Source organism: Cnephaeus nilssonii (genome assembly GCF_951640355.1).
Source record: "Cnephaeus nilssonii genome assembly, chromosome: 18".
Classification (NCBI taxonomy): domain Eukaryota; kingdom Metazoa; phylum Chordata; class Mammalia; order Chiroptera; family Vespertilionidae; genus Cnephaeus; species Cnephaeus nilssonii.
In genome coordinates this window covers 36062189-36085107 of record NC_137089.1, presented here as the reverse complement: position 1 = coordinate 36085107, position 22919 = coordinate 36062189, and the positions used below count along the sequence as shown (strand labels likewise).

General features: G+C 39.5%; 1 protein-coding gene across 1 annotated transcript in view; it reads right to left on the bottom strand.

The window, feature by feature from the left end:
• The window catches only part of DNAJC5B (DnaJ heat shock protein family (Hsp40) member C5 beta), a gene marked incomplete at its 3' end in the record, with an annotated part of 32536 nt that extends 13202 nt beyond the window's left edge, over positions 1–19334 (bottom strand). Inside the window, exon 1 of the mRNA XM_079795929.1 lies at positions 19207–19334. Within this exon, the coding sequence (XP_079652055.1) occupies positions 19207–19325 (119 nt within the window). The 5' untranslated portion in view covers positions 19326–19334. The remainder of the gene's footprint in view (positions 1–19206) is intronic.
• Positions 19335–22919: the final 3585 nt, after the last annotated feature.

Below are 22919 nucleotides of genomic sequence, written 5' to 3'. Positions count from 1 at the left end.
CAGCTCAGGAGGAGGATGCATCATGACTGCTCAAGAGGAGCTGCTCGTGCAGATGGGTGGGAGGGGACTGTGTGCCACCCCCAGCCCCAGTGGACACACACCAGGGGTGGAGGCGTGCTCCAAGTGGCTGTGGCGCAGCTCAGAGCACGCCCCTGGTGGGTGGCGACGGTGGCTGGATCGAAGCAGCCCAGGTCCTGGGTGCCTGGCAGTGGCCGGAATGAAGCAGCCTGGGTCCCAAGTGCCTGGCAGTGGCAGGAGTGAAGCAGACCAGGTCCTGGGTGCCTGGCAGCAGCCAGAGTGAAGCAGCCCAGGTCCTGCCTGGCAGCAGCCAGAGGGAAGTTGGTGCCAGCAGCCAGGGGAAGGAAGACCTATTCTTGCATGAATCTTTGTGCATCGGGCCTCTAGTATATATATATAAAAGCCTAAGCGACTGAATGACTGAACGACTGGTTGACCGATGGTTATGATGCACACTGACCACCAGGGGGCAGACACTCAACACAGGAGCTGCCCCCTGGTGGTCAGTGCACTCCCACAGCCAACCTCCTGCATCTGGACAACCTCCTGTGGTTCCTCCCCCCAGCGAGATGGCCCTGATCACCGGCCAGACCGAGGGACCCCACCCATGCACAAATTCATGCACCAGGACTCTAGTTGTGTATATTTCATTATATAGGGGAAAATAAAGCATAAAAATAAGTAGAATAGAAAGGAAAATGGAAGGTTATATCTATAAGCACAATTAACTGGGTTTATAGATGTACATTGGGATTATAGGCGATTCTATGTTTTGTTTTTTGTTTTAATAGCTGAAAGTTTAGAGTTTGTTCCCTTAAATGGCTCATGACAAATTAGAAGGGGGAAAAGGAAGGAAAAAAGTCCTCAAACTTTCATGATACAACATTCATCATCAAAAAACCTCATGTGGATTCTTTAAGCACATTAATTTTAATGGCTCAATATTCCTGGAATTCTCACTCTGTGCCCTGGAATACAATTGCAGCATTTTCCCTACTAGTTCCAGAGATCATGTCCAGACCAGTCAAATGCAAGAGCTGTTAACTTCTGCTTAGAAACAAAGAAATCCCTGGAAAATGGCTCTTCACATACGTTTCTTTGTTTCTAGTGTTCAGTTGTAGACTGATACACACCGCCCAAGAGCTGGCCAGAGAAGCCTGGCTTCCTATCATACTTTAAGCCGCTTGGTTCTTTGTCAGCTCACAAGGGCAGATGCTCTCAACCATTTATCACATTCCTCTAACAATGGAGTTGGCAAAGTCAGAGAGCTGGAACACCTCCATTTGTAACAAGTCCAATTCGTGGTTGCCAGCAGCATTTTGACTCCTCTTGGCAGATACTCTTGGCTCTGAGGAATCCTCTGGAAATATGGCTAGCCGAGACAGCTGCCAGAATTACACAATTGCTCAAGGAGATAGTTGATCAGTGACCCACCCCCTTGGGAATTGTCTATGGAGCAAGAAACATGTAGAACTTAGGGTTGAAAGGAAGTGCTTGGAGTACATTTAAATGTACCTTTACTCACTTATTTTAAATATATTTCTTATAATTTCTAATTTTATACTTGAAAGTGACATATTAAATCAGAGCCTATAATTCTAAATCTCTCTCTCCCATTAGTCACCTATTAAACTGGTATAGCTATAACTAATATTAGAAGTAGCAACAATGCCTTTATTTTTATTTCTACTTCAAAATCCAATGACAGCTATAAACTGAAATGCATAGTGAATTCAGTGAGTGACAGATAAGCCAAACATAGGTTTGTAGCTGTGGTTTCCTAAGGCCCCCAAGAGCTATCTATTTTGAGGCAGTGGAATAATTCTAAGAATTGTAATGTTCCTCCCAGTTCTCTTCCTTACACCACCTAACACTCAGGTGAGATCTACCTGCTACTCTACCAGTTTCTGAGTCACCTAAGACTTGGTTCTGACCATGTTGCTCTAGCTCTAGTCCAAATCTATCTCCATGGGATTGGAATGCCAGGCTTTTCCTCTTTGATTTTCTGCACTTTTTATGTGATATGCTTGGGTATATATATATTTTTTATTCTGCTTGGCTTTTACTGGGCTTCTGGTATTTAGGGATTGATATCGTTCACAAACCTGGAAAGTTCACATATATTATGCTTTCAAATGGCTTTCTCCTTAATTCTCTTTCTACTCTCCTTTCAGACTCCAATTGCATTTATCAAAAGCCATGTTAATGGATCCTCTATGTATTTTATCTTTCTTGCATTGTTTCCTCTCCTTTTCTAATTCTTTCTATTTTTTTCTGACCTATCTTCCAGTCAGCTGTCTAATCTGTTAAACCGTACCTTTGAGTACTTGATTTTGGTCATTATATCTTTTAGTTATAAAACTTACCTGTTTATTCTTAAAATCTGAAATATTTTCATAATTTTCAATTCTCTCTGAAAATTCTCATTGTTGTAATTTATCTTTCTTGATCCTGATAGTTATTTTTAAATCTACATCTGATCATTTTAATACCTGAGGTTTCCACAATTCTGTTATTTTCTCTTCTCATTTCTGCTATTCTTGTTCATATTGTCTGGCTTAAGTACTTGATCATCTCTGTGTGCCAGATATCTATTTTAAAAACTTTTAAAGAAGTATTTGTAGAACTAAGATGTTATCTTATACCAGACATATTTTTATTTCCTACTTTCAGATGTCTGGAGGCACTTACAAAATTGGGATCATTTTAATCCAATATTAGGGATTGAGATCTCCTTGGTCAACCAATGGCTCAAAGTTTGATTACAATCCATGCAATGCTGATGTTTCCATGATCTTTGTATGTGTAATAAAACTACAGTAAAATTTAGTAGCTTAAAACAACAAGCATTTTACTTATTTGCCTACAATGTTGTAATTGGGTTGGACTTGGTGGGGACACGTTTCTTGCTGTATCTGGCTTTGGCCAGGACTGCTCAATTGGAGATGAAGGATCTGCTTCCAAGGTGGCCTTGCTGACCTGCTGGGAAGTGGTGTTGGCTGCTGCTAGAGTTCAGCTGGGGCTGTGGGCTGGGGACTTGCTTCTCCACATGGCTAGGAGAGCTGCCTCACAACATGATGGTCTCAGGGTAGTCATATTTTTTTCAGTGGCTAGCTTAAGCCAGATTGCAAAAGTAGAAGCTGCTAGAACTTTTAATGTTTTAGTAAAATATCACTTCTGCCACATTCTATGGGTTAAATCAGGTCAGAGAACCAGCCAGATTCAAAAGGACTCAACAAAGACATGAATACCAGGGGGCATAGTTTGAGAGGCTCACTAAAGTCATTGTCAACCACAGATGGTTTACTTCCTTGCTGCCCTTTCTCTTGGGGTGCCGCACTTGGGAGTCTAAATAGAATTGCAAGATTCCTATTCTTGTTGGGCTAGGGTCCAAAACTTTTCCCCCTTTGTAGAGTCCTGCTCAGCTTCTCAGCTTCTTTTCTCCCATATTATGACCTAGTCAGCAATAAATCTTTACTCTCAAATGATTTTAAGATGTATATTTAGAAATAGAACTTTCCTTTACTTTCCTTTTTAGTTTTTCTAGTTGTTCTCAGCAGAAGGGAGAACTGGTACAAATTACCTAGCCAGTGATACTCAGAAAGTCTTAATTCAGAAACTTCTTACTTTTTATGTTTATGTTTTCTCCTTTCAAATATAAACTGTGCAAAAAACTTGAAACCACTGTTATATAAATGAGCCAAAGCACCTCTATGTTGACCCCTATGTTGTTCCTTTGCTTCCTTTTTAAAACATTGATTTTAGAGAGGGAGGAAGGGAGTGAGATAGAGAGAAACATCAATTGAGAGAGATACATTGATTGGTTGTGGCCCATAGGGGCCCCACCTGGGGATCGAGCCCACAACCTAGGTATGTGCACTAACCAGGAATCAAACCTGCAACCTTCAGTGCATGGGACAATGCTCTAACCAACTGAGCCACAACAGCCAGGCCTTTGTTTGCTTCTTTATTGCAGGCTAAGACCCATTAGCTCAAAAGCCTACTGGTGTCAAACTCCAATTTTTATACATTCAAGTATTTTAAAAATAACCCAAACAAGAAGATTGTTAGCTTTTTAGAGCCTGCCTGCTTTATATATTGCAAGACCTCACCCTACAGCTGCTGGCCATTGATAAGATACAACCATGTGGTTATAAGACTCAAGCTGCCATGGCCCATTGGAGCTCTCTGACTTCAAGACTTCTCACTAAGCTTCTGAGTGACATCACCTAGACAGTGAGTCTCCTTCCCACCTTCTCCTTCTGTTGGGAGTGCCTTTGCCCGTTTCCCATTCTGAGGGTGGCCCCATGCTGTTAGTCTCTGAAAGATCTCATTCCGTGAGGGGCTTCCCCTCTCCTTTGATCCTGTGGAAGCACCGCTCAATAAAGCATGTTGTGTGTTACTGGCTTTCTTGGTCACATCTTTTCCCTTGACCAGCCCTCAAGTCTTTCAAATCCCCTACAAACATTTCATGTATTTGTACCCAGGACAGTTTCACTCCCTACAAAAAGCTCAAAAAAAAAAAAAAAAAAGCAATATGCTACTGAGAGCTGAAATGAGAGTATTAATGGGGCTCAAGGAAGCAGGATCCACTGGTCCAGGATTAGTGTAGAGTCAAGGGACAGAATAGAATTTAAATAGCAAATAATGATACCAGTACTACCTCTGCTACAAAATTATTTCTGAACACCTGATACCATAATGTACAACTCAAGTAATTGAACCATACCAAAAGCAAAGGGCCCCCTGAAGGCACATTACACAGTCCTATGATTTCTTCAAATTTAGAGATGGAATATCTGATAATCTCCCCCTGGAAATTGGGTGTTGTCTTGGATCCACAGTCACATTTGTGATTCAAGACAGATTGCATGAGATAACAATAGGAACCATAAATGGGGATCTGTTTCAGGGAATTGGTCTTTTCCATCATGTAGAAACACATTGAGAGTCAAGTGCTGACCTCTAGTGGCGGTCAAGACAGTGACTCCACTGTACTTCAATGATTCCTGGCAAATAATCCCAGATTTTTACTTGACTTTATGAGGCATTATGCTTGAGTATGTTTTTAATATGAGAGTTAAAAATACTTAAACTTTTGAAAAGTTAAAATGCCACTTGCTATTATTATTTACCTGATGATTAGTGATAGTGAGCACCTCATGTACCAGCTATATGTCTTCTTTGGAAAACCATGTTTATTCAGCTCCTTCGCCCATTTTTTAATCAGATGGGTTTTTGTCTTTGTTTTTTTTGCTATTGAGTTGTATGTATTATATATCTGATATTAAATTATTACCAGATATATGGCTTACAAATATTTTCTCCCATTCAGTAAGTTGCCCTTTCATTTAGTTGATGGTTTTCTTTGCTTTGCAGAAACATTGTAGTTTGATATAGTCCCACTTGTTTATATTTGCTTTAGTTGTCTTGCTTTTGGTGTCAAATCCAAAAAAAAAAAATCATCACCAAGACTGATGTCAAGGAGCCTACCACTTGTGTTTCCGTCTTGTAATTTTATGGTTTCAGCTCTTACAGTCAAGTCTTTAATCCATTTTGAAGTAATTTTTGTGTATGATGTAAGATAGTGGTCCAGTTCATTCTTTTTGCATGTGGCTGTTCAGTTTATTAAAGAAACTGTCCTTTCCCCATTGTACATTCCTGGCTCCTTTGTCATAAATTAAGTGAACTATACAAGCAGATTTACTTCTGGGCTCTTTTCATTGATCTGTATGTCTGTTTTTCTGCTAATACCATACTGTTTTGATTACTATAGCTTCATAATAAGGTATGAAGTCAAGGATCGTGTTGCCTCCAGCTTTGTTCTTTCTCAATATTGCTTTGGCTAGTCGGGGTCTTTTGTGGTTCCATACCTGTTTTAGGATTCTTTGTTCTATTTCTGTGAAAAGTGCTTTTGGAATTTGATAGAGATTGCATTGAATATATAGATTGCTTTGGGCAATATGGACATTTTAACAATATTAATTATTTCAATCCATGAGCATGGAATATCTTTCTGTTTGTGTTTTCTTCAATTTCTTTCTACAATGTCTTATAGTTGGTTAGTTTTCCCAGATTCTGAAAAGGTTTATTCTGACAGCTTTTTTCAGATATTTAGAAGCTTTTATGAAGGATCAGAAATTTGGAGTTTTTTATGCCATCATTTTCACTGACATCACTACCTTTCAATAGTTTTAATATCAATTTCACTAAAATGTATTAAAATTTATAGAAACATATCCCTTTGAAAGTATACTCTTATTATTTACTAGGCCTTCCTTCCCCTGGCTGCTGGCACATACTTCCCTCTGGCACCCAGGACCTAGGCTTCCCTCGCAGCCCTGGCTTCATCCGGAAGGACGGAAGGACCTCTGGAAGGACACTGATCTAATTAGCATATTACGCTTTTATTGTTATAGATGCTTTTGTTTTAAGATTACTGATAGACATAAAGCAGACTTAAGGGACATTTTGGTATGCAATAGGTGTAACAGTTTTCATTGAGGTCAAACAGTATTGTATCTTCATATTCTTGCTTTCAAATTTATGTTCACATAATTTCCTTATGGGTGTATTAGATTATTTGGTTTGACCCCCATTGCTAAAGCACCCAGGAAGCATTGCTTTTTCTCGCTGATTTATTAATTTATGCTTTCATACATGCATTTATTCACCAACTAGTTATTAAGCACCAAGTCCATCAGGCATAGCTAAAGTTTGTAGGGTATATGGAAGTAACATCTTTTGAGTAAAGCCATGATTTTTTAAAATCAAAAGATGACTTAAGAAGCAGTTCAGTTTAGTCGTATTGCTGCAAGAGGTGCATTACATTACCTTAGGACCAATAAGGACTCCCTTGTGGATCTACCTATTTTAACCATTAGATGTATAATATGAACTTTGCTAGTAGATACCAGAATCCACGTCTATCTCAATGCAAGGAAAGATGTCACGTTACCTGGTATGTGCAGTCATTCCCTAGGACTGCTGAGAGTGACCCCACTTCCTCACACTGTCTTGAACTTAAAGCTTGGTGCTCATTCTGGATCCTTTCTCTACTTCTGTATTTAAATCCCAGCCTGGGATTAAGAACCCTGAATTTTATCTCCAGGCTTCCTTCTCAGATATTGACCTTTGCATCATCTTCCAATATGGCCCATCACTCAGGTTCTGGCCTTTGAATCCTTTGGATTCATGGCAGTTGTTTTAAACTCAGAAATGTTATGGTTAAGAGCAGTGGGCTCTGGAGTAAAGCAACCCAAGTGCCAGTACTTACTGTGTGTGACAGCTACTTAACCTACATTTCCAAACCTGTTTCTTCAAGTATAAAATGAAGACAATAAAAGTACCTATAATACAGAAATGTGAGAATCAAATGTAATAATGACTACAAATCATCATGTAAACTTTACCAAAATTAAGACTGCATTCACTTTCTTGGGGAAGACTTCTCTAATCCCTAGTCCAGATCAGCTGTCTTTGTCATATACTCTTGTGGAACCATGCTTTTTCCTCCAGGGCACTGCATCTCATCCGTAATTGGGCACTCATTTTTGTCATCATTTGATTAATTTCTGTTTCATCCACTAGACTTCAAGTTACATGAGATCAGTAACCATGGTTTACTTATAATTGTAATCCCAGAGCCTAGCATAGTGCCTGGGACAGGAATGAATGATGGAATGAAGCATCAACTTTCATTTAAATGATTAATATGAATCCTATGATCAAGTTAATCTATTCTATCCACAACTGACTCCTTTATTTGGCTTGTCTTTCAGTATGCATCTTTTAAACCTTACTAAATCTAACTTTATATAAGACTAGAAGCCCGGTGCACGAAATTCGTGCACGGCGGGGGGTTGTCCCTCAACCCAGCCTGTACCCTCTCCAATCTGGGACTCCTGGAGGGATGTCCGACTGCCCGTTTAGGCCCGATCCCACCGGGATCGGGCCTAAACGGGCAGTCGGACATCCCTCTCACAATCCAGGACTGCTGGCTCCCAACTGCTTGCCTGCCTGCCTTCCTGATTGCCCCTAACCACTTCTGCCTGCCAGCCTGATCACCCCCTAACCACTCCGCTGCCAGCCTGGTTGATGCTTAACTGCTCCCCTGCCAGCCTGTTTGCCCCCAACTTCCCTCCTCTGCCAGCCTGGTCACCCCTAACTGCCCTCTCCTGCAGGGTTGATCACCTCCAACTGCCCTCCTCTGCCGGCCTGGTCACCCCTAACTGCCCTCTCCTGCAGGGTTGATCACCTCCAACTGCCCTCCCTTGCAAGCCTGGTCCCTCTCAACTGCCCTCCCTTGCAGGCCGGGTGCCTCCCAACTGCCCTCTCCTGCTGGCCATCTTGTAGTGGCCATCTTGTGTCCACATGGGGGCAGCTATATTGTGTGTTGCAGTGATGATCAATCTGTATATTACTCTTTTATTGGATAAGATAGAGGCCTGGTGCACGGGTGGGGGCCAGCTGGTTTGCCCTGAAGGGTGTCCCGGATCAGGGTGGGGTTCCCTTGGGGCATGGGGCGGCCTGAGCGAGGGGCCTGTGGTGGTTTGCAGGCTGGCCATGCCCCCTGGCAACCCAAGCAGAGGCCCTGGTATCTGGGATTTATTTTCCTTCTACAATTGAAACTTTGTAGCCTGGAGCGGAGCCAAGCCTGCTGTTCCCTCCGGGGCGGCAGCCATCTCTGTGGCAGTTAATTCACCTTCTACAATTGAAACTTTGTAGCCTTAAGCAGGTGGGCCCAGCCAGGGTGTGTGGAAAGCTTTGCTTCCCCTGTTGCCGCCGGCAACCCTGGCCTGCTCTCTCAAGCTCCATTCTGCCGCCATTTGTTTGAATTTGTTTACCTTCTATAATTGAAACTTTGTAGCTTGAGTGGAGGCTTAGGCCTGCAACGGCTATGGAAAGCTTGGCTTGCTCTGTTACCTGGGAAACCTTGCTCTCTGTGGCTGTAGCCATCTTGGATTGGGGTTAATTTGCATACTTGCCCTGATTGGCTGGTGGGCGTGGCTTGGCTGGTGGGCGTGGCTTATGTAGCAGAGTGATGGTTAATTTGCATATTACCATTTTATTAGAGAAGATAAACTCTTTAAATGGTACAAACTATAGATATGGATAGGTATAATATGAGTAAGTATCCAATACTAAATAGGTATTGAGTAAATGAGTGAAAAAGAAGTCATTGATCATTACGATTCTTGTGCCCAGGAACAACGAAGTTGAAGTTGCATGAATAAATAAGAAGATCAAGAGGAAAATTTGCCATGGGAGAAGGGAGGGTATGCAAGAGCTGGAAGATAACTCTGACTTAGCCTCATATTCTCTTGTTGTTAGTGGAAGGTTTTAGAATTCAGGAAACAAATTAGTGCTTGATAGAGATTAATTTCAATTTATCTTGTGAGCTTGAATCATCATCTTGCCTTGTAAATATTTACCATTCTTCTATTAGCTATGTATTCCCCTGACATTTATACTTTATTCATCATCAGCCTCTGTTATGACCTGTAATTGCTAATAAAGATGGGTAAAAGCACCACCACTTGGGGTTGCCACAAATCACTATGGAAATGACACTCCTTCCTGATCCTTGTGAAAATGACTTTTGACTCACTTTCGTCTACTCTGAGGCAACTCACCTCTTTAGAGATGGAAGATGAATTCCAGAAAGTTCCATGTGAAATTGAATGAAATAGAAGAATCAATTTAATTACTGCTGCTCTATACCAGGATATTTGGGACCTTGCCAACAAGGAGAAACTAAGCTCATCAATGAGGCACAGAGATCCAGGTGCTGATGTATAAAACTAGTTCACTCTGATTTTATGGTCTCTGATATGTTAAGGGAGAGTTAGATCTCATTCAGAAAGTAGGTCAGCATTTTGTTAGTTTCTTGCACCAAGGGAAAGCAGTCAGCCTCCCTTTTAGGCATCCAATTCCTTGTTCTTATCTAACTTCAATAATGTACATATCAGTGTAAATAAAAACTAACATTGAAGTTACACATGAGATTTTGAATACTCAAGATTCAAATTCTCCAAATTGCACAACTGGCTGTATTTTCTACAGTTTTCCCTTCCTTATCCACTAACTACTTCTCACTGGAAGGTCCCACAACCATACAAAGTGAGCAGGTCCCAGACTGAAACCATTGCCTTTCCTTGCTGGTCTGCCCTCTCTGTTTACTGGGTCAGTAAATGACTCCCTATCCAGCGAGGTGACAAAACCTTTGAGAATGATCCTGAAGAAACTGAGAATATAATCAAAGAGAGAAAACAGAGGCAAAAATCTATTTGCTGACCAATTTATTCTTACATTTGGTACCATTAGCATGGTGCTAGGGCTGGAAGTGTGAGGAAGACAAAGCACAGTGCCTTCCCTCAGAGAACTGATGGAGTGGGAGAGGCAGGAAAGGAAGGAACTAAAACCTCTCTGATGCTCTGATTGGACATCACAGTGGGCCAGGGAGCACATGGAGGGCCTCAAAGAAGGCCCCCACAGGCCTCCTTCCCCCAACCCCTTGTAATCATTTTGGGTGTAATGTTTGGGTCCCTCCCTCCCTCTCTCCCGCATTCCCTCTCTGATTCTAACTTTTTGCTTATATGCCCCTTAAAATTTTGAGAGATCATTCTCTCCACATTCTAAACTTGATATCTAATTTTTTTGTTTGATTATTTGTTAATGTTTACCCGAAGATATTTTTCCCTTTGATTTTTAGGAGAGAGGGAGGGAGGGAGGAAAGGAGAGAGGAAGAGAGAGAGAGAGAGAGAGAGAGAGAGAGAGAGAGAGAGAGAGAGAGAGAGAGAGAGATCAGTGTGAAAGAGACACATTGATTGGTTTCCTCCCTCCACATGCACCCCAACTGGGGCCAGAAATTGAACCTGCAACCCAGATACATGCCCTTACCTGCAATCCTTCAGTGTGTGGGCTGACACTCTAACCACTGAGCATACCAGCCAGGGCAGTATCTAAAATTTTTTTATGAGAATAAACAGATGCAAAGAGTACAAAATTTTCAGCATAGTACAAACACTGGCATGTTAAAATAAAACAGTTTTAATACACTTTTAAATGTATGCAATGGAATTTAAATGTCACAGAAATCTAAATATCCCCTTCCTCCCCCCCCCCCCCCCCCATATACACATACTCCTAAAACAGTTTCCTTGCACCCAAGCCCTAACTAGTTTGAAGAATGCCATTCTACAGGGCTATTTCTATTACTTCTTGTGTATTTTTTGTATGACTTCTTAAGTATTCTTTGTATCTCCCAGTACCCATGTGCCAGACCTTGGCTAAACACTTTACATGTATCTTCTCACTTAATCCTCAGCAGTCCTCTGAGCTCAGTATATTATCTGTATTTTGAAGAAAGTGAGGCTAAGAGACGGGATTTAAATCCAGATCTTTCTGAATTCATACCCTGTGCTCTTAACTTCTACTTTATGCTTAGAATTCACTGCAACCAAGGGATTTGGGTGTTAAAATCTATGTGGAACACCTTGAAGAGAATATGTAACTTCTAGCACCACTCCCAGCACCTCCTACCTGCTTTGCTTTTCTGCACAGCACTCACAACATCCGATAGACTGTATGTTTTACTTATTTACTTATTATTAAGCTTCCCTACTCCCCCAGCCCAGAATATAGACTTCGGGAGTACAGGGATTTTGTCTGTTTGCCTAGCACTGTGGTCGGCAAATTGCGGCTCGCGCGCCACATGCGGCTCTTTGGCCCCTTGAGTGTGGCTCTTCCACAAAATACCACGGCCTGGGTGAGTCTATTATGAAGAAGTGGCGTTAGAAGAAGTTTAAATTTAAAAAATTTGGCTCTCAAAAGAAATTTCAATCGTTGTACTGTTGATATTTGGCTCTGTTGACTAATGATTTTGCCGACCACTGGCCTAGCACATAGTAGGTGCTCAATAAATATTTGTTGAATAATGAACAGAACTGGCTGCTAGAAAGCCATTAATGATTGTGAGAGATTCTAGATATACTAGGGGCTGCTAAGTGCTCTCATCACCCTTCTTGGCTTCTGCTATAATCAGGTAGCAATATGAGGTATAGATCAACATCTACTGACTTTGGACTGAAGGATTTTTATGTACCAGTCAATATCAAGAAAAGAAGGATCTAATCACACACCTAAAGTGCTTGCTGAGCAGCAAACTATATTTACCTCATTCAAGTTACTAAGGAGAATACAGAATAGGTAGCCTTGTTTGTTATAGAGCTATGGTAGAGAGGTGCATGCATCTTTGAGCCAATTCAGCCTACTGTTCATGGCTGGGAGTTTGAGCACATCAAGGCATGCTTGGAGGCCTAGAGGCAGCCTCCCAGAAGTCCTTCAAGCCTGAGGAGCCTTCCAGAAAGAAATCCATGTCATATACCCTGCTGGGGCAGCACATCTGATGAACCATTGGGCAGCCTGATGGAAGCCTATCTGGGGGTGGCAGAGATTCCTTGAAAAGAATGCCATCTCAGGGAAGAAAGAGCCCAGCATAATGAGCTTGACCCAGGAGCAAAGCTTTATGGGTCAGAGAGGATGGAGAGTCTAAGTATAGGGTCATTACAGCTGATCTCTGACTCACCTCTGAGCATGTGTTTGGGTCCTTTAGAAAGAGACCTATAAGAAAAGATGGAAGGAGCTTTTCTATCAAACTTTGACACTCCCTGGAGGCTCTAATAGGGGGTATCACAAGAAGGAGGGAGCTGTCCCCTATATGCAGCCTCTACCTCAGTGGCGCACAGACCAGCAGGCACTGGTGATTCCCTCAAGTCTCCAGATAAATAGCATAGGTGGCTTCTTGGCCTGGAAGAGTAATTCGAAGACTTGGTCACTGACTATTTAGCAAGGAGACCTGCTATCCCTGCCGGGCCCGGTGGAGTGGCACAGAATGGCAGCAGAGCAGCCCTGCCCAGCTGAGAACCAGCGGAGCTGCAGCAGCAGAGCCCAGCATGCCGAGTTCTGCCTGCAGTGACCAAGGACATGCCCAGTGAATGAATGAAAGCAGTATCATTCACAGGGTGGAAACTTGGTTTGTTGGAGCAACACTGCTACATGAGGATGAACTCATTCCTGGATCCTGGGAGACTTTCCCAGGGGAAACTCCTAAAAGGACTTGGGTGGTGAAGACTTTACAGGGAACTCAAGTTCTTGACTCACTTGAAAAGGGCCAAAGCCTGGTATTGGGATTAGAGAACAAGCTTTGAGTCTCTTATTTCACCAACCAACCCTCTCGCCAGTTGTCCCACCATTCACTAGTGTCTCTCCTCCTCCCTCCCTTTCCTCCCCAGCTTCCTAACTCAAATTCCTGTTGCCTCAGAAAGACTACTTAAATTAGGTGAAAGAGGGAAACATGCCAGTTTAAAGTTACAGCAAATATGTGCAAGATAAGTAACCGCTTAGCCTTTCCAGGTATATTTGATTAACTAAAATGAGTCTCCTTCAGACAGCATGAAAAGGGGGAGTAAAGACTTTTAGGCAGTGGGAGAATAGGGAAAAATATTTGCTTGTCTCATGCAAACACTGTTATGATTAAGTGGTGTTACCCAGCCATGAAAAAATTGGATTAAATGAGCCTTAAACTTTAAGCTCCTTGGAATTATTATGCTATACAATGTGAAAGGCAGATTTATTCCATAACGAAGGCCATGGATGAGACTCATACGATGAGTCTCACCCTGTGATATGGCACTTTTGACATGGAGCAAAACGTCACTTTATGCTGGATAAATGGTTTTTGAACAGTAGCAGCAAATGGCAGGATAATTTTAGACTTTTAAGGATGATGAGGATATCTATCCATTCATAACTGTACCTGGTATTTTCACTGTAGTCTTCCACAAAGAGCTCCACACACTTTGAGAAAAAAATGATCTCATTTATCTTTACAAAATCTCAATGAGACAAGAGCTTCAGTACATGATGGATTGACACAGAAGCCTTCCTCTTGTCACTCCTCCCAGCCTCCCTCTGAGGTAGCTGGGGACTCCTATTTATCAGCTAACAAATGAAACATGGTTATACTATTGTAGGAAAATAGATGATATATGAAAATAGATGCTTTACTCAGAGAAAGATTTTATGATAAAGACTTATAAATAAACATAAGAAGGGGCTGAGCTAGGTCTATGAGGCTACTATTTATGTGAGTGTTTAAGGGAAGAAAGAACTAGAAATATTGGTAATTTCCTTTCCAACTCTATACCCACGCTTAGAGAACATTGCCCCTTCTTCTTCCCACAGAGTTGGATCCTACAGTCCTTGCGAAGGTAGTGGGTATTTGTGATTCCAGTTCTCTAGTCAGAGCCAGCTAGACTTGGCTGACTGTCTAACCCAGCTGGGTCCATTAGATCCTTGCTCCAGGAATTTGGAATAGGGGCATAGCAAAAACTGGAAAGTGGGCAGAACAAAGATAGTTTCCCTCTCCCCATCTCTGTCTTTTCTGGAACCATGGTGTTTTCCTGAGAAGCTCTAAGTTGGTTTTAAAAGGAAGTCTTGATTTAAAACAACCTAAATATTTATCAACAGGGAACTGATTAAAGCACGGGACATCTTTGTTATGGTACATGATGCTGCAATATGAAAAGAATGAAACTTTTTATGAACTGATCATTCCTGAGAATGATCTCCAAGGTATATTGTTAAGAGAACAATGCAAAGTACAGGATAGGAGTTTTAGTACACCACCATTTGTATAACAAGGAAGGAAAATACAATATATGCTTAGACCATTTACCTTTAATATACTTATTATGTCAGGGCTTAAGTCTATCATTTTATTATTTGTTTTCCGTTTGTGCCCTCTGTTTCTCACTCCTCCATTTCCCTTTTCTTGTCTTCCCGTGGGTTACTTGAATAAATTTTTCATATATATATCACAGTCTACTGATATTGTTTTACCAATTTGAGTAAAGTGCAGAAACTTGACTCCCATTTGGGTCCCATTATCCTCCTCAATTTTAGATATAATTGTCTTGAGTATCAGATAATGTTATAATTTTTATACTAATCATCATATGTAATTTAGAAAACTCATGAGGAGGATAATCTATTTTATTTACCCATATTTCTGCATTCATTTTCCTTTCTCCCTTCCTGATGATCCAAGATTCCTTTCTTCATCATTTTCTTTCTTTATCTGAGAATACTTTTATTTTCCCTTAATTTCTGAAGTATAGTATCACCAAATACAGAATTCACAGTTGACAGCTCTTTATTTTTAACACTTGAAAAATGTTGTGTCACTTCTTTTTGGCCTCTGTTGTTTCAGATGAAAAATCTGCTGTCATTTGAATTGATGTTCCCTCATAAATAATGTGTTATTTCTCTGTCTGCTTTTGAGGTATTTTCTTTGTCTTTGGTTTTCAGAAGTTTAATTATGATGTGTCTTGGCATGGATTTCTCTAGATTTATCCTATTTATGGTTCACTCAGCTTCTTGATCTGTAGGTTTATAGATTTTGCCAAGCTCGGGGAATTTTTAGTCATTATTTCTCTGAACACTCTTTTGGTCCCATTCTCTTTCTTTCCCTTTTAGGACTCTAATACTATACATGTTGGATCTTTTGTTATAGCCGTACAGGTTCCTGAGACTCTGTTGTTTATTTTCAGTTTATTTTCTCTCTGTTGTTCAGGCTGGCTAAGTTCCCTCGATCTGTCCTCAACTTCGCTGATTCTATCCTCAGTCAGCTCCCTCTACTACAGAGCTCTTCGAGTTTGTTGTAGCATTTCTGCTATTTTTTCAGTTCTATAATTTCCACTTGGTTCTTTTTTTATAATTTCTATTTCTTTGGTGAACTTGTACTTTTTTTTCATTTGTTTCAAGAGAATTTGTAATTGCTTGCTGAATCTTTTTTTATTATAGTTACTTTAAAATACTTAGAAGATAAATCCAATATCTGGTTCATCTCAGTGTGGAAGTCAGATGATTATTTTTTCTCATGTAACTTGTGATTTTCTTGGTTCTTGGTACAATGAGTGATATTCATGTGGACATTTTGGCTGTTGTATTAAGAGACTCTGATTCCTATTTATATATTTTTATTTTAATGGGCAGCTACTTTGGATTTAACATGCAGTTTCTAGCTTGTGGTCCCTAACCAACTCATCTTCTCTTTCTACCTTTCAGGGTTCTCTTTTACTTGTCTCTTACATTATTTCTAAGGCTTTTTAGTCATGCTTAGCAGAGAGGATCAGAGAGAGACAAACCTGTACTGTCTTGCCCAGATGAGAAAGTCTGGATATACGCTTATATAGATAGATGATCTCTCTAGAAGGGTACACAAGGAATTGCTTTCCCCTAAGAGAGAACTTGGAGATGTGATGTATGAGGGAGATTTTTTGTATACCAGTTTGTTTGATCTCATTTTAATCAGGTGATTATATTATCTATTCAAAAATAAAAATAAAATGTAAATGAAGAAAAAAAATGTCTTCTAACTCAGCCTTGTTTTCAAGAGCACAACCAAGGATTACACCAGAGGTCAAGCAGCGTATGGATTCAACAGTTGGTAATTTTACTAAATTTCACTGACTTTTAATTTCACTACATTTTGACTGCTTTAATTCAGATCCCTGAATATAACAATGATATTATGAGTAGTTTTTCAGCCTGCTCATACACTTTGAATAACTTCCAGAATACAAATGTGTAATTTAGATAGAAGCAGATGCTTTTGGCAGCATACTAGTACCCTAATCAGCTGAAAAAATAATATTTGTATGACATTAAAACAAAATTAATAGGAAGATGTTGACTACATGAAAAGCCTTTAGGTTGTAATTATTAAACTTGCAAACAGCTCAGCATAATTAGTGCCTTAATTAGGCTATGACCTGAAATTTTAGCTTACAAAATTAATAAAGGCAATTAAAAGTCACATTTGTAAAGTGGATTTTAAAACTTACAAGGTAGTTAGTTAGACATCACTTTTTTTCTCGATTTGGAGAACATCTTTGTAGATATTAAGCTTATAATACAATTACTTTAATTCCCAACTCCCACCCCCAGCACAATGTCTCAGCACCAAAGCCTTAAAAGTCAAATTTAGTGACCTTCATCCAAGGATATCCAGGCATAGGGCTGAGCAACTCCCAGGCACACACCTGGATAGCTCTAGAACACAATAAAATGGCAAAGACTCTTTCTCTCCCCACTACCGTAAGTGAAATATAAGCTGGAAAATTGATACTGACTTTGATCAAACTTTACCGTTTTTACAAAACTGTTTGGATTCAAATGGCAATTTCCTCCATTGTCACTTATTCTTCAACACATGCTCCTTGAAGGCCTTTTGGGTCCTACAGTTTACCACATAGTGAAGGTTCCAATACAAAGCTAAAGAATTTTTCCATCAATAGATAAAAATAGAGAATTCAATAAATTTTGGTGGGCTAGTGATTTAGGAAAAAATAAATGTGAAATCAGACCTTCATTCCTCATGTTAAACTCCAAATTGACCAAAAATTTAATATAAAAAATGTAAAATCATAAATGTACTAGAAGAAATGAGTTAATCCTATATAATAAAAGGCTAATATGCAAATTATCCCCTCGGGAGTTCCACCGCCCGCTATGACGAGCAATGATCACCAGGAGGTGGCACAGAACTAAGCAAGGCCTCGGCCAACAGCTGGCAGCCGGGGGAAGGAAGGCCTGATCAGCCCTGATTGCTGGCCAGGCCTAGGGACCCTACCCATGCACAAATTTCATGCACCAGGCCTCTAGTATTTTTATAATATTGTAATTGGGAAGGCTTTTTAACCATGACAGATAAAATAAATCCATACAGTAAATGACTAACTAATTTATCTACTTAAAAATTCTAAACTTACATACATCAAAAAAAAAAAAAAAACCCATAAGTTTTAAAAACCTAATTCAAGGCCAAATAAGAAGTAACTGATTAAAAATAAACTTTCATTTATATTTTGATTAATTTTTCTTTCTAACAGCACAACTTTATTCCTCAATAAATAAGGACATAATTGAAAATGTACATCATGTTTTATGTACAAGGAAATTAACTCTAGGGAAAAATTAAAAGAATGTACATGTTTTTAAAAATAGCTAACAGTAATTAGAGAATATCCATATCATTAAAAATCAAAATATTTAATAACACAAGTATAATTTTATGATAGGACCTTGTTAAAGTGAAAGAGAATATAGATTAATCCAATTTAACCCTTTGCACTCGCTGCTTTTTTCTCGATTCCTTTATTCTACTCGGGATTTAATTTTAAATACCCCAGATTTTACAAAGCGCGACAGTAGAATAAAAAACTGGAGTTTCTTTTCATACAAACTTATTTATTTGGATTTTTTTATATTTCAAATTATTGATACATTCAAAGAATATAAAAAGAGCTGCTACCGATGTTAACCGTGTCGAGTCACACTCGACATCCGAGTGCAAAAGGTTAAGTTTAAAATATCTAAACAGGAAAAAAAGACTAGAAGGAAAAAATATCAGTGATAATTATCATTAGAGATAGAATTATGGATATATGTTATTTTTATTTTTAGTAGTTTCCAATTTTTCTATAATAAGTAAATTATTTTTGTACTCAATCCTTTTTTTAAAAAAAATCCTTGGAGGTTTAAATAAAAAGGTATTTCAAATTTTCCCAAAAATAGCTAACCTGAAACTAGATCAGATATGAAAGATCAAAACTGAAGAGTTAAAAAGTATTGCATACAATACAGCTATAAAAAAAAGATTTTAAAAAATCTTTAAAAAAAAGATTTGTTGAAACGATATTATATGGGTTATGGGCTTAATCGCAACTCCTATTCATTCACAGTGAGATCTCTCTCTCCATCTCTCCTCCTCCTCCTCCTCCTGCTCCTGCTCCTCCTCCTCCTCCTCCTCCTCCTCCTTTTCTCTTTTCCTCTCCACCCCCCCAACCCCCGCTTCTCTCACCCCTACCTCTCTCATTGTAGGCTTAGAACATAGGCTGCCCTTTCCTAAGGCCCAGCATCATGAGACAGTTCTTTCATAAAATCAATGTCTGCCTCTCTATTCCTAACTGCCTGTGTTTATGGAACAGGGAACATGAGCTCCCAAACTGAGATTACCTGGTCTTAGCAGAGAGCAAATATCTTTAATTGAAGGCCCTTACCAATCACAAAATAACTATCTCTAGTAGTACAGAAAATGTCATCATTGAACTGCCTCTGTACCTGTAGGTTTTCTTAATTTCTTCATTTGATGCTCCCTTCTGCAGACCAAGAATTTCATACAGAGCTTCTCCAGAGGTTGACATAGTCCGCTGTCTTTGGTTAGGGACGTTACATGCCATTTTCTCCAGCTGTAAAACCAAAAGGGGGAAATAGCCATGAAGGTTATGCATACTGGATCCTAAAAGGAAGATAGTTCATTTCTGACCTTTTGCAAAATGACAACCTGAAGTACATTTTTATACCAGCTGCAAAACGAGGGGAGTAAAGGGTTAGGATTGCCATAAGGAGAACTTAACCCTTTGCACTCGCTTGCTTTTTTCTCAAATCCTTTATTCTACTCGGGATTTAATTTTTTAAATACCCCAGATTTTACAAAGCGCGGCAGTAGAATAAAAAACTGGAATTTCTTTTCATACAAACTTATTTATTTGGATTTTTTTATATTTTAAATTATTGATACATTCAAAGAGTAATTTTAATCTCAATGCTAACCGTGTCGAGTCACACTCGACATCCGAGTGCAAAAGGTTCAGTCAGTATGAAAGGCTACAGGCAGCTATGCAAATGGAATATGGCTTTGTCCATATGGCAAAATAGAAGCAAGATGTTATATAAGTATTCAACTAATTCAGAATTCTTGAGAAACAATCCTTTTAGGTCAGGCATGTGTAGATTTCTTTTTAAATAAATCTGTAGAACTTGTAGAACTCCTTCTTTGTCTGCTTTCCAAAGTTAGCCAAAAATTGAAATAATCATCCATTTTGCCTTGACCTATTGGCTTAACATAGGGCAAGAGTTTATAGAAACAACTTTTTGTAAGTATTAAGGAAAAAATCCTGGCCTTATCTGGGAGCCAGGGTAGAACTTCTGGGCAGCTATGTGATACCAGAGGCCCCACAGTGCTCATGGGTTCTGCCCCTGAGATAGCTCCTTTCCCTGAAGTCTATCCAGAAAGAGTTGGGCTATCCCAAGTCCCAAGGAACCATCTTCCTGCTATGTTCTGGCTCTAGGAAGGGCAAGGCAGAGTAGCAAGCACACCTAGGGGCATTCCTGCATCCACCACTTAACCTTTCCAAGCCTTAACGTATTCACCTAATATAAGGATAAAAAAGACATCATACGGATATCTTAAGGATTTAGAAATAATGCATCTGATGTACCCAGAATATATTAGGTTCAAAGGAAAATGTAAATATTTTTATTAAAGGTGGCACAGTGTATAAATCAGAGAGTGCATTATAGTCAGACCTTCTGGGTTGGAATGTTGGCCTTGCCATGACTTTCCCTATCTGTAAATAATTTACTTATTATAGAAAAATTGGAAACTACTAAAAATAAAGACAAAAAATGAACCTAAACATAAGAATTAAATAAATTATTAAACAAAAATGAACACCATTGTTCATAGCAGAATTATTCATAAAAGCTAAAAGGTGGAAACAACCCAAGTGTTCATAAAGAGATTAATGAAAATGTGGTGGGTACATACAATGGGATATTTTTCTGTGATAAAAAAAAAATGGAATTCTGACACATGCTACAATATGGATGAACCTTGAGCATTATGCTAAATGAAATATGCTAAGCCGGTCACAAAAGAACAAATATTGTATGGTTCCTCTTATATGAGGTAACTTGAATAGGCAAATTCATAGAGACAGAAAGTAAAATAGAGGTTACCAGGGGCTGAAGGGGAGTGGGGAATGGGGAGTTATTGCTTACTAGGTATGGAGTTTCTTTTTGGGGATAATTAAAAAGTTCTGGAAAAATACAGTGATGATGGTTAAAAATCATAGTGATTGTACTTAATACCAAGCACTGTACAATGTTCACTGAGTCTGGCATCTCACGGGCCTCTAAAACCATCCTGATCCACCAGGTAACATTGGGAAAGCTCTGCTCTTGCCTGTGTAGGTTTGGTCATTAGCCTGCTGGGAGCAGAGCTGGAAAGTTGGCTCCCACCAAGCCCACCTGACACTGGGACATACCCGTTGGGCTCTGCTGCTGCCACCACTATTTCTATAGATTCCCCAAGTTGAGCATGAGTGTCTCCACATCCCTGACACCACATTCTGGGCCCTGCTATGGTCATTCATTCACTGATAACACTTGCTACACAAGGCCCAAAGCCAAGATATGAATGATGATTTTCAAGGAACTTGTGGTCAGAGGAGCGGACAATCTAAGTAGTTTTTATGTGTGTGTGTTTTTCTGTTGCTGTTGTTGATGTTGTTTTGCTGTTATGGTAAAATATAACACAAAACTTACCAGGATAATTGTAGATTTTTTCTTAAATCACTGCACGTACTCTTCCTTTAAATTGAATGTGACTTCTAGATATTTGGGGATGAATACTTTGGGGGAAATTACAAGGGTATACTAAGAGATTCAAACCAAACAGATTCAGATGTATTGGGTAGACATTACTAGTATGGATAAAAAGAGCAGTGATTCCCAATAAGGGCGCATGCCCGGGTTGCAGGCTCAATCTCCAGTGTGGGGCGTGCCGATCAATGATTCTCTCTCATAGATGTTTCTCTCTCTTTTCCCTCTCCTTTCCTTTTTAAAATCAATAAAAATACATTTTTTTTAAAAGGAGCAGAGATAAATTTGGGTGAACATGCTTCCATAGAGAAAGTATATAGATAGCTAGTCAAGAGCACTAAGAAGAAAAGTATGGCAAATAGTAACCTTTGCTTTATCTATTTTTCTCTATATTCATTCAAAAGGAAGTTGTAATTTGAGGGGAAAATGTATTCACTCTTCGTCTGTATCATGAAATAAGACAGATGTCAGGGTTCCCAAAAATCAACTGGTAGTCCTAAAATCAATTTTAACAAGGCACAGACATACACAATCTTCACTTTGAAAGCATCCTACTCCATGACCAGCTTTGATTCCTTCATATTTGGGTGTTGCTGTCACTAATCCAGGAAAAAGATATACATAGTATTGAAGATAATCTGCTAAACATATTATGTTAACACCCACAGCAGACAATTCAGTTACTTATTTTTCAAAATCTGCAGTGCAAGCCTGGTCTTTAGGGAGATTGCAAATTAATATGGGATGCAAAACTGAAAGCCAATAATGAAACTAGTGTTCAGGGTTAAACTAGTACTAAGTATAAAGGGTAAACTGAACAAGAAGGAATCTTCTGGAGGACAGGGATTCAGCTTTGAGTCCTGGCATTGTGCCTGGCACCTATTATGCAATAAATGTCTGTTGGGTAATTGAATGAAAGAAGATTTTCTGGTTTGGGGGTTGAAAGAAGAGGGACATTTTGACAGTTTGACTGGAACATTTTTTTTCTAAGGCTGCCTCCTTCAAAGTTATTTCAGATGTGGAACAACAGAGATTGGATCAGTTGGGGGCTACCATTTCCAGAGAATAGTACTGGAAACAGCCTGGGTTTTATTCTTCCCTGTCCCATGGCCATCCCTCTTACGCACTCCTCTTCCCAATGAAAAAAAGGACGGCAGATTGCATCTCTCAAATAATTTCATACATGGAAACTCACACCAGCAAAGACATCATAACTGGCTATTCCTTTGGTTTATGTATTTTTTTTCAAATTATCTCTTCCATTATAAATCTAATCATATTGTAATCTGTACCTAAGTGAAATATGATAGCTGATTTTCTCTGTGATGTGGGTTGAATAATATTCAGAATGGGTTGTTATAGGGAGTTTGGAAATTTTTATTCTATGT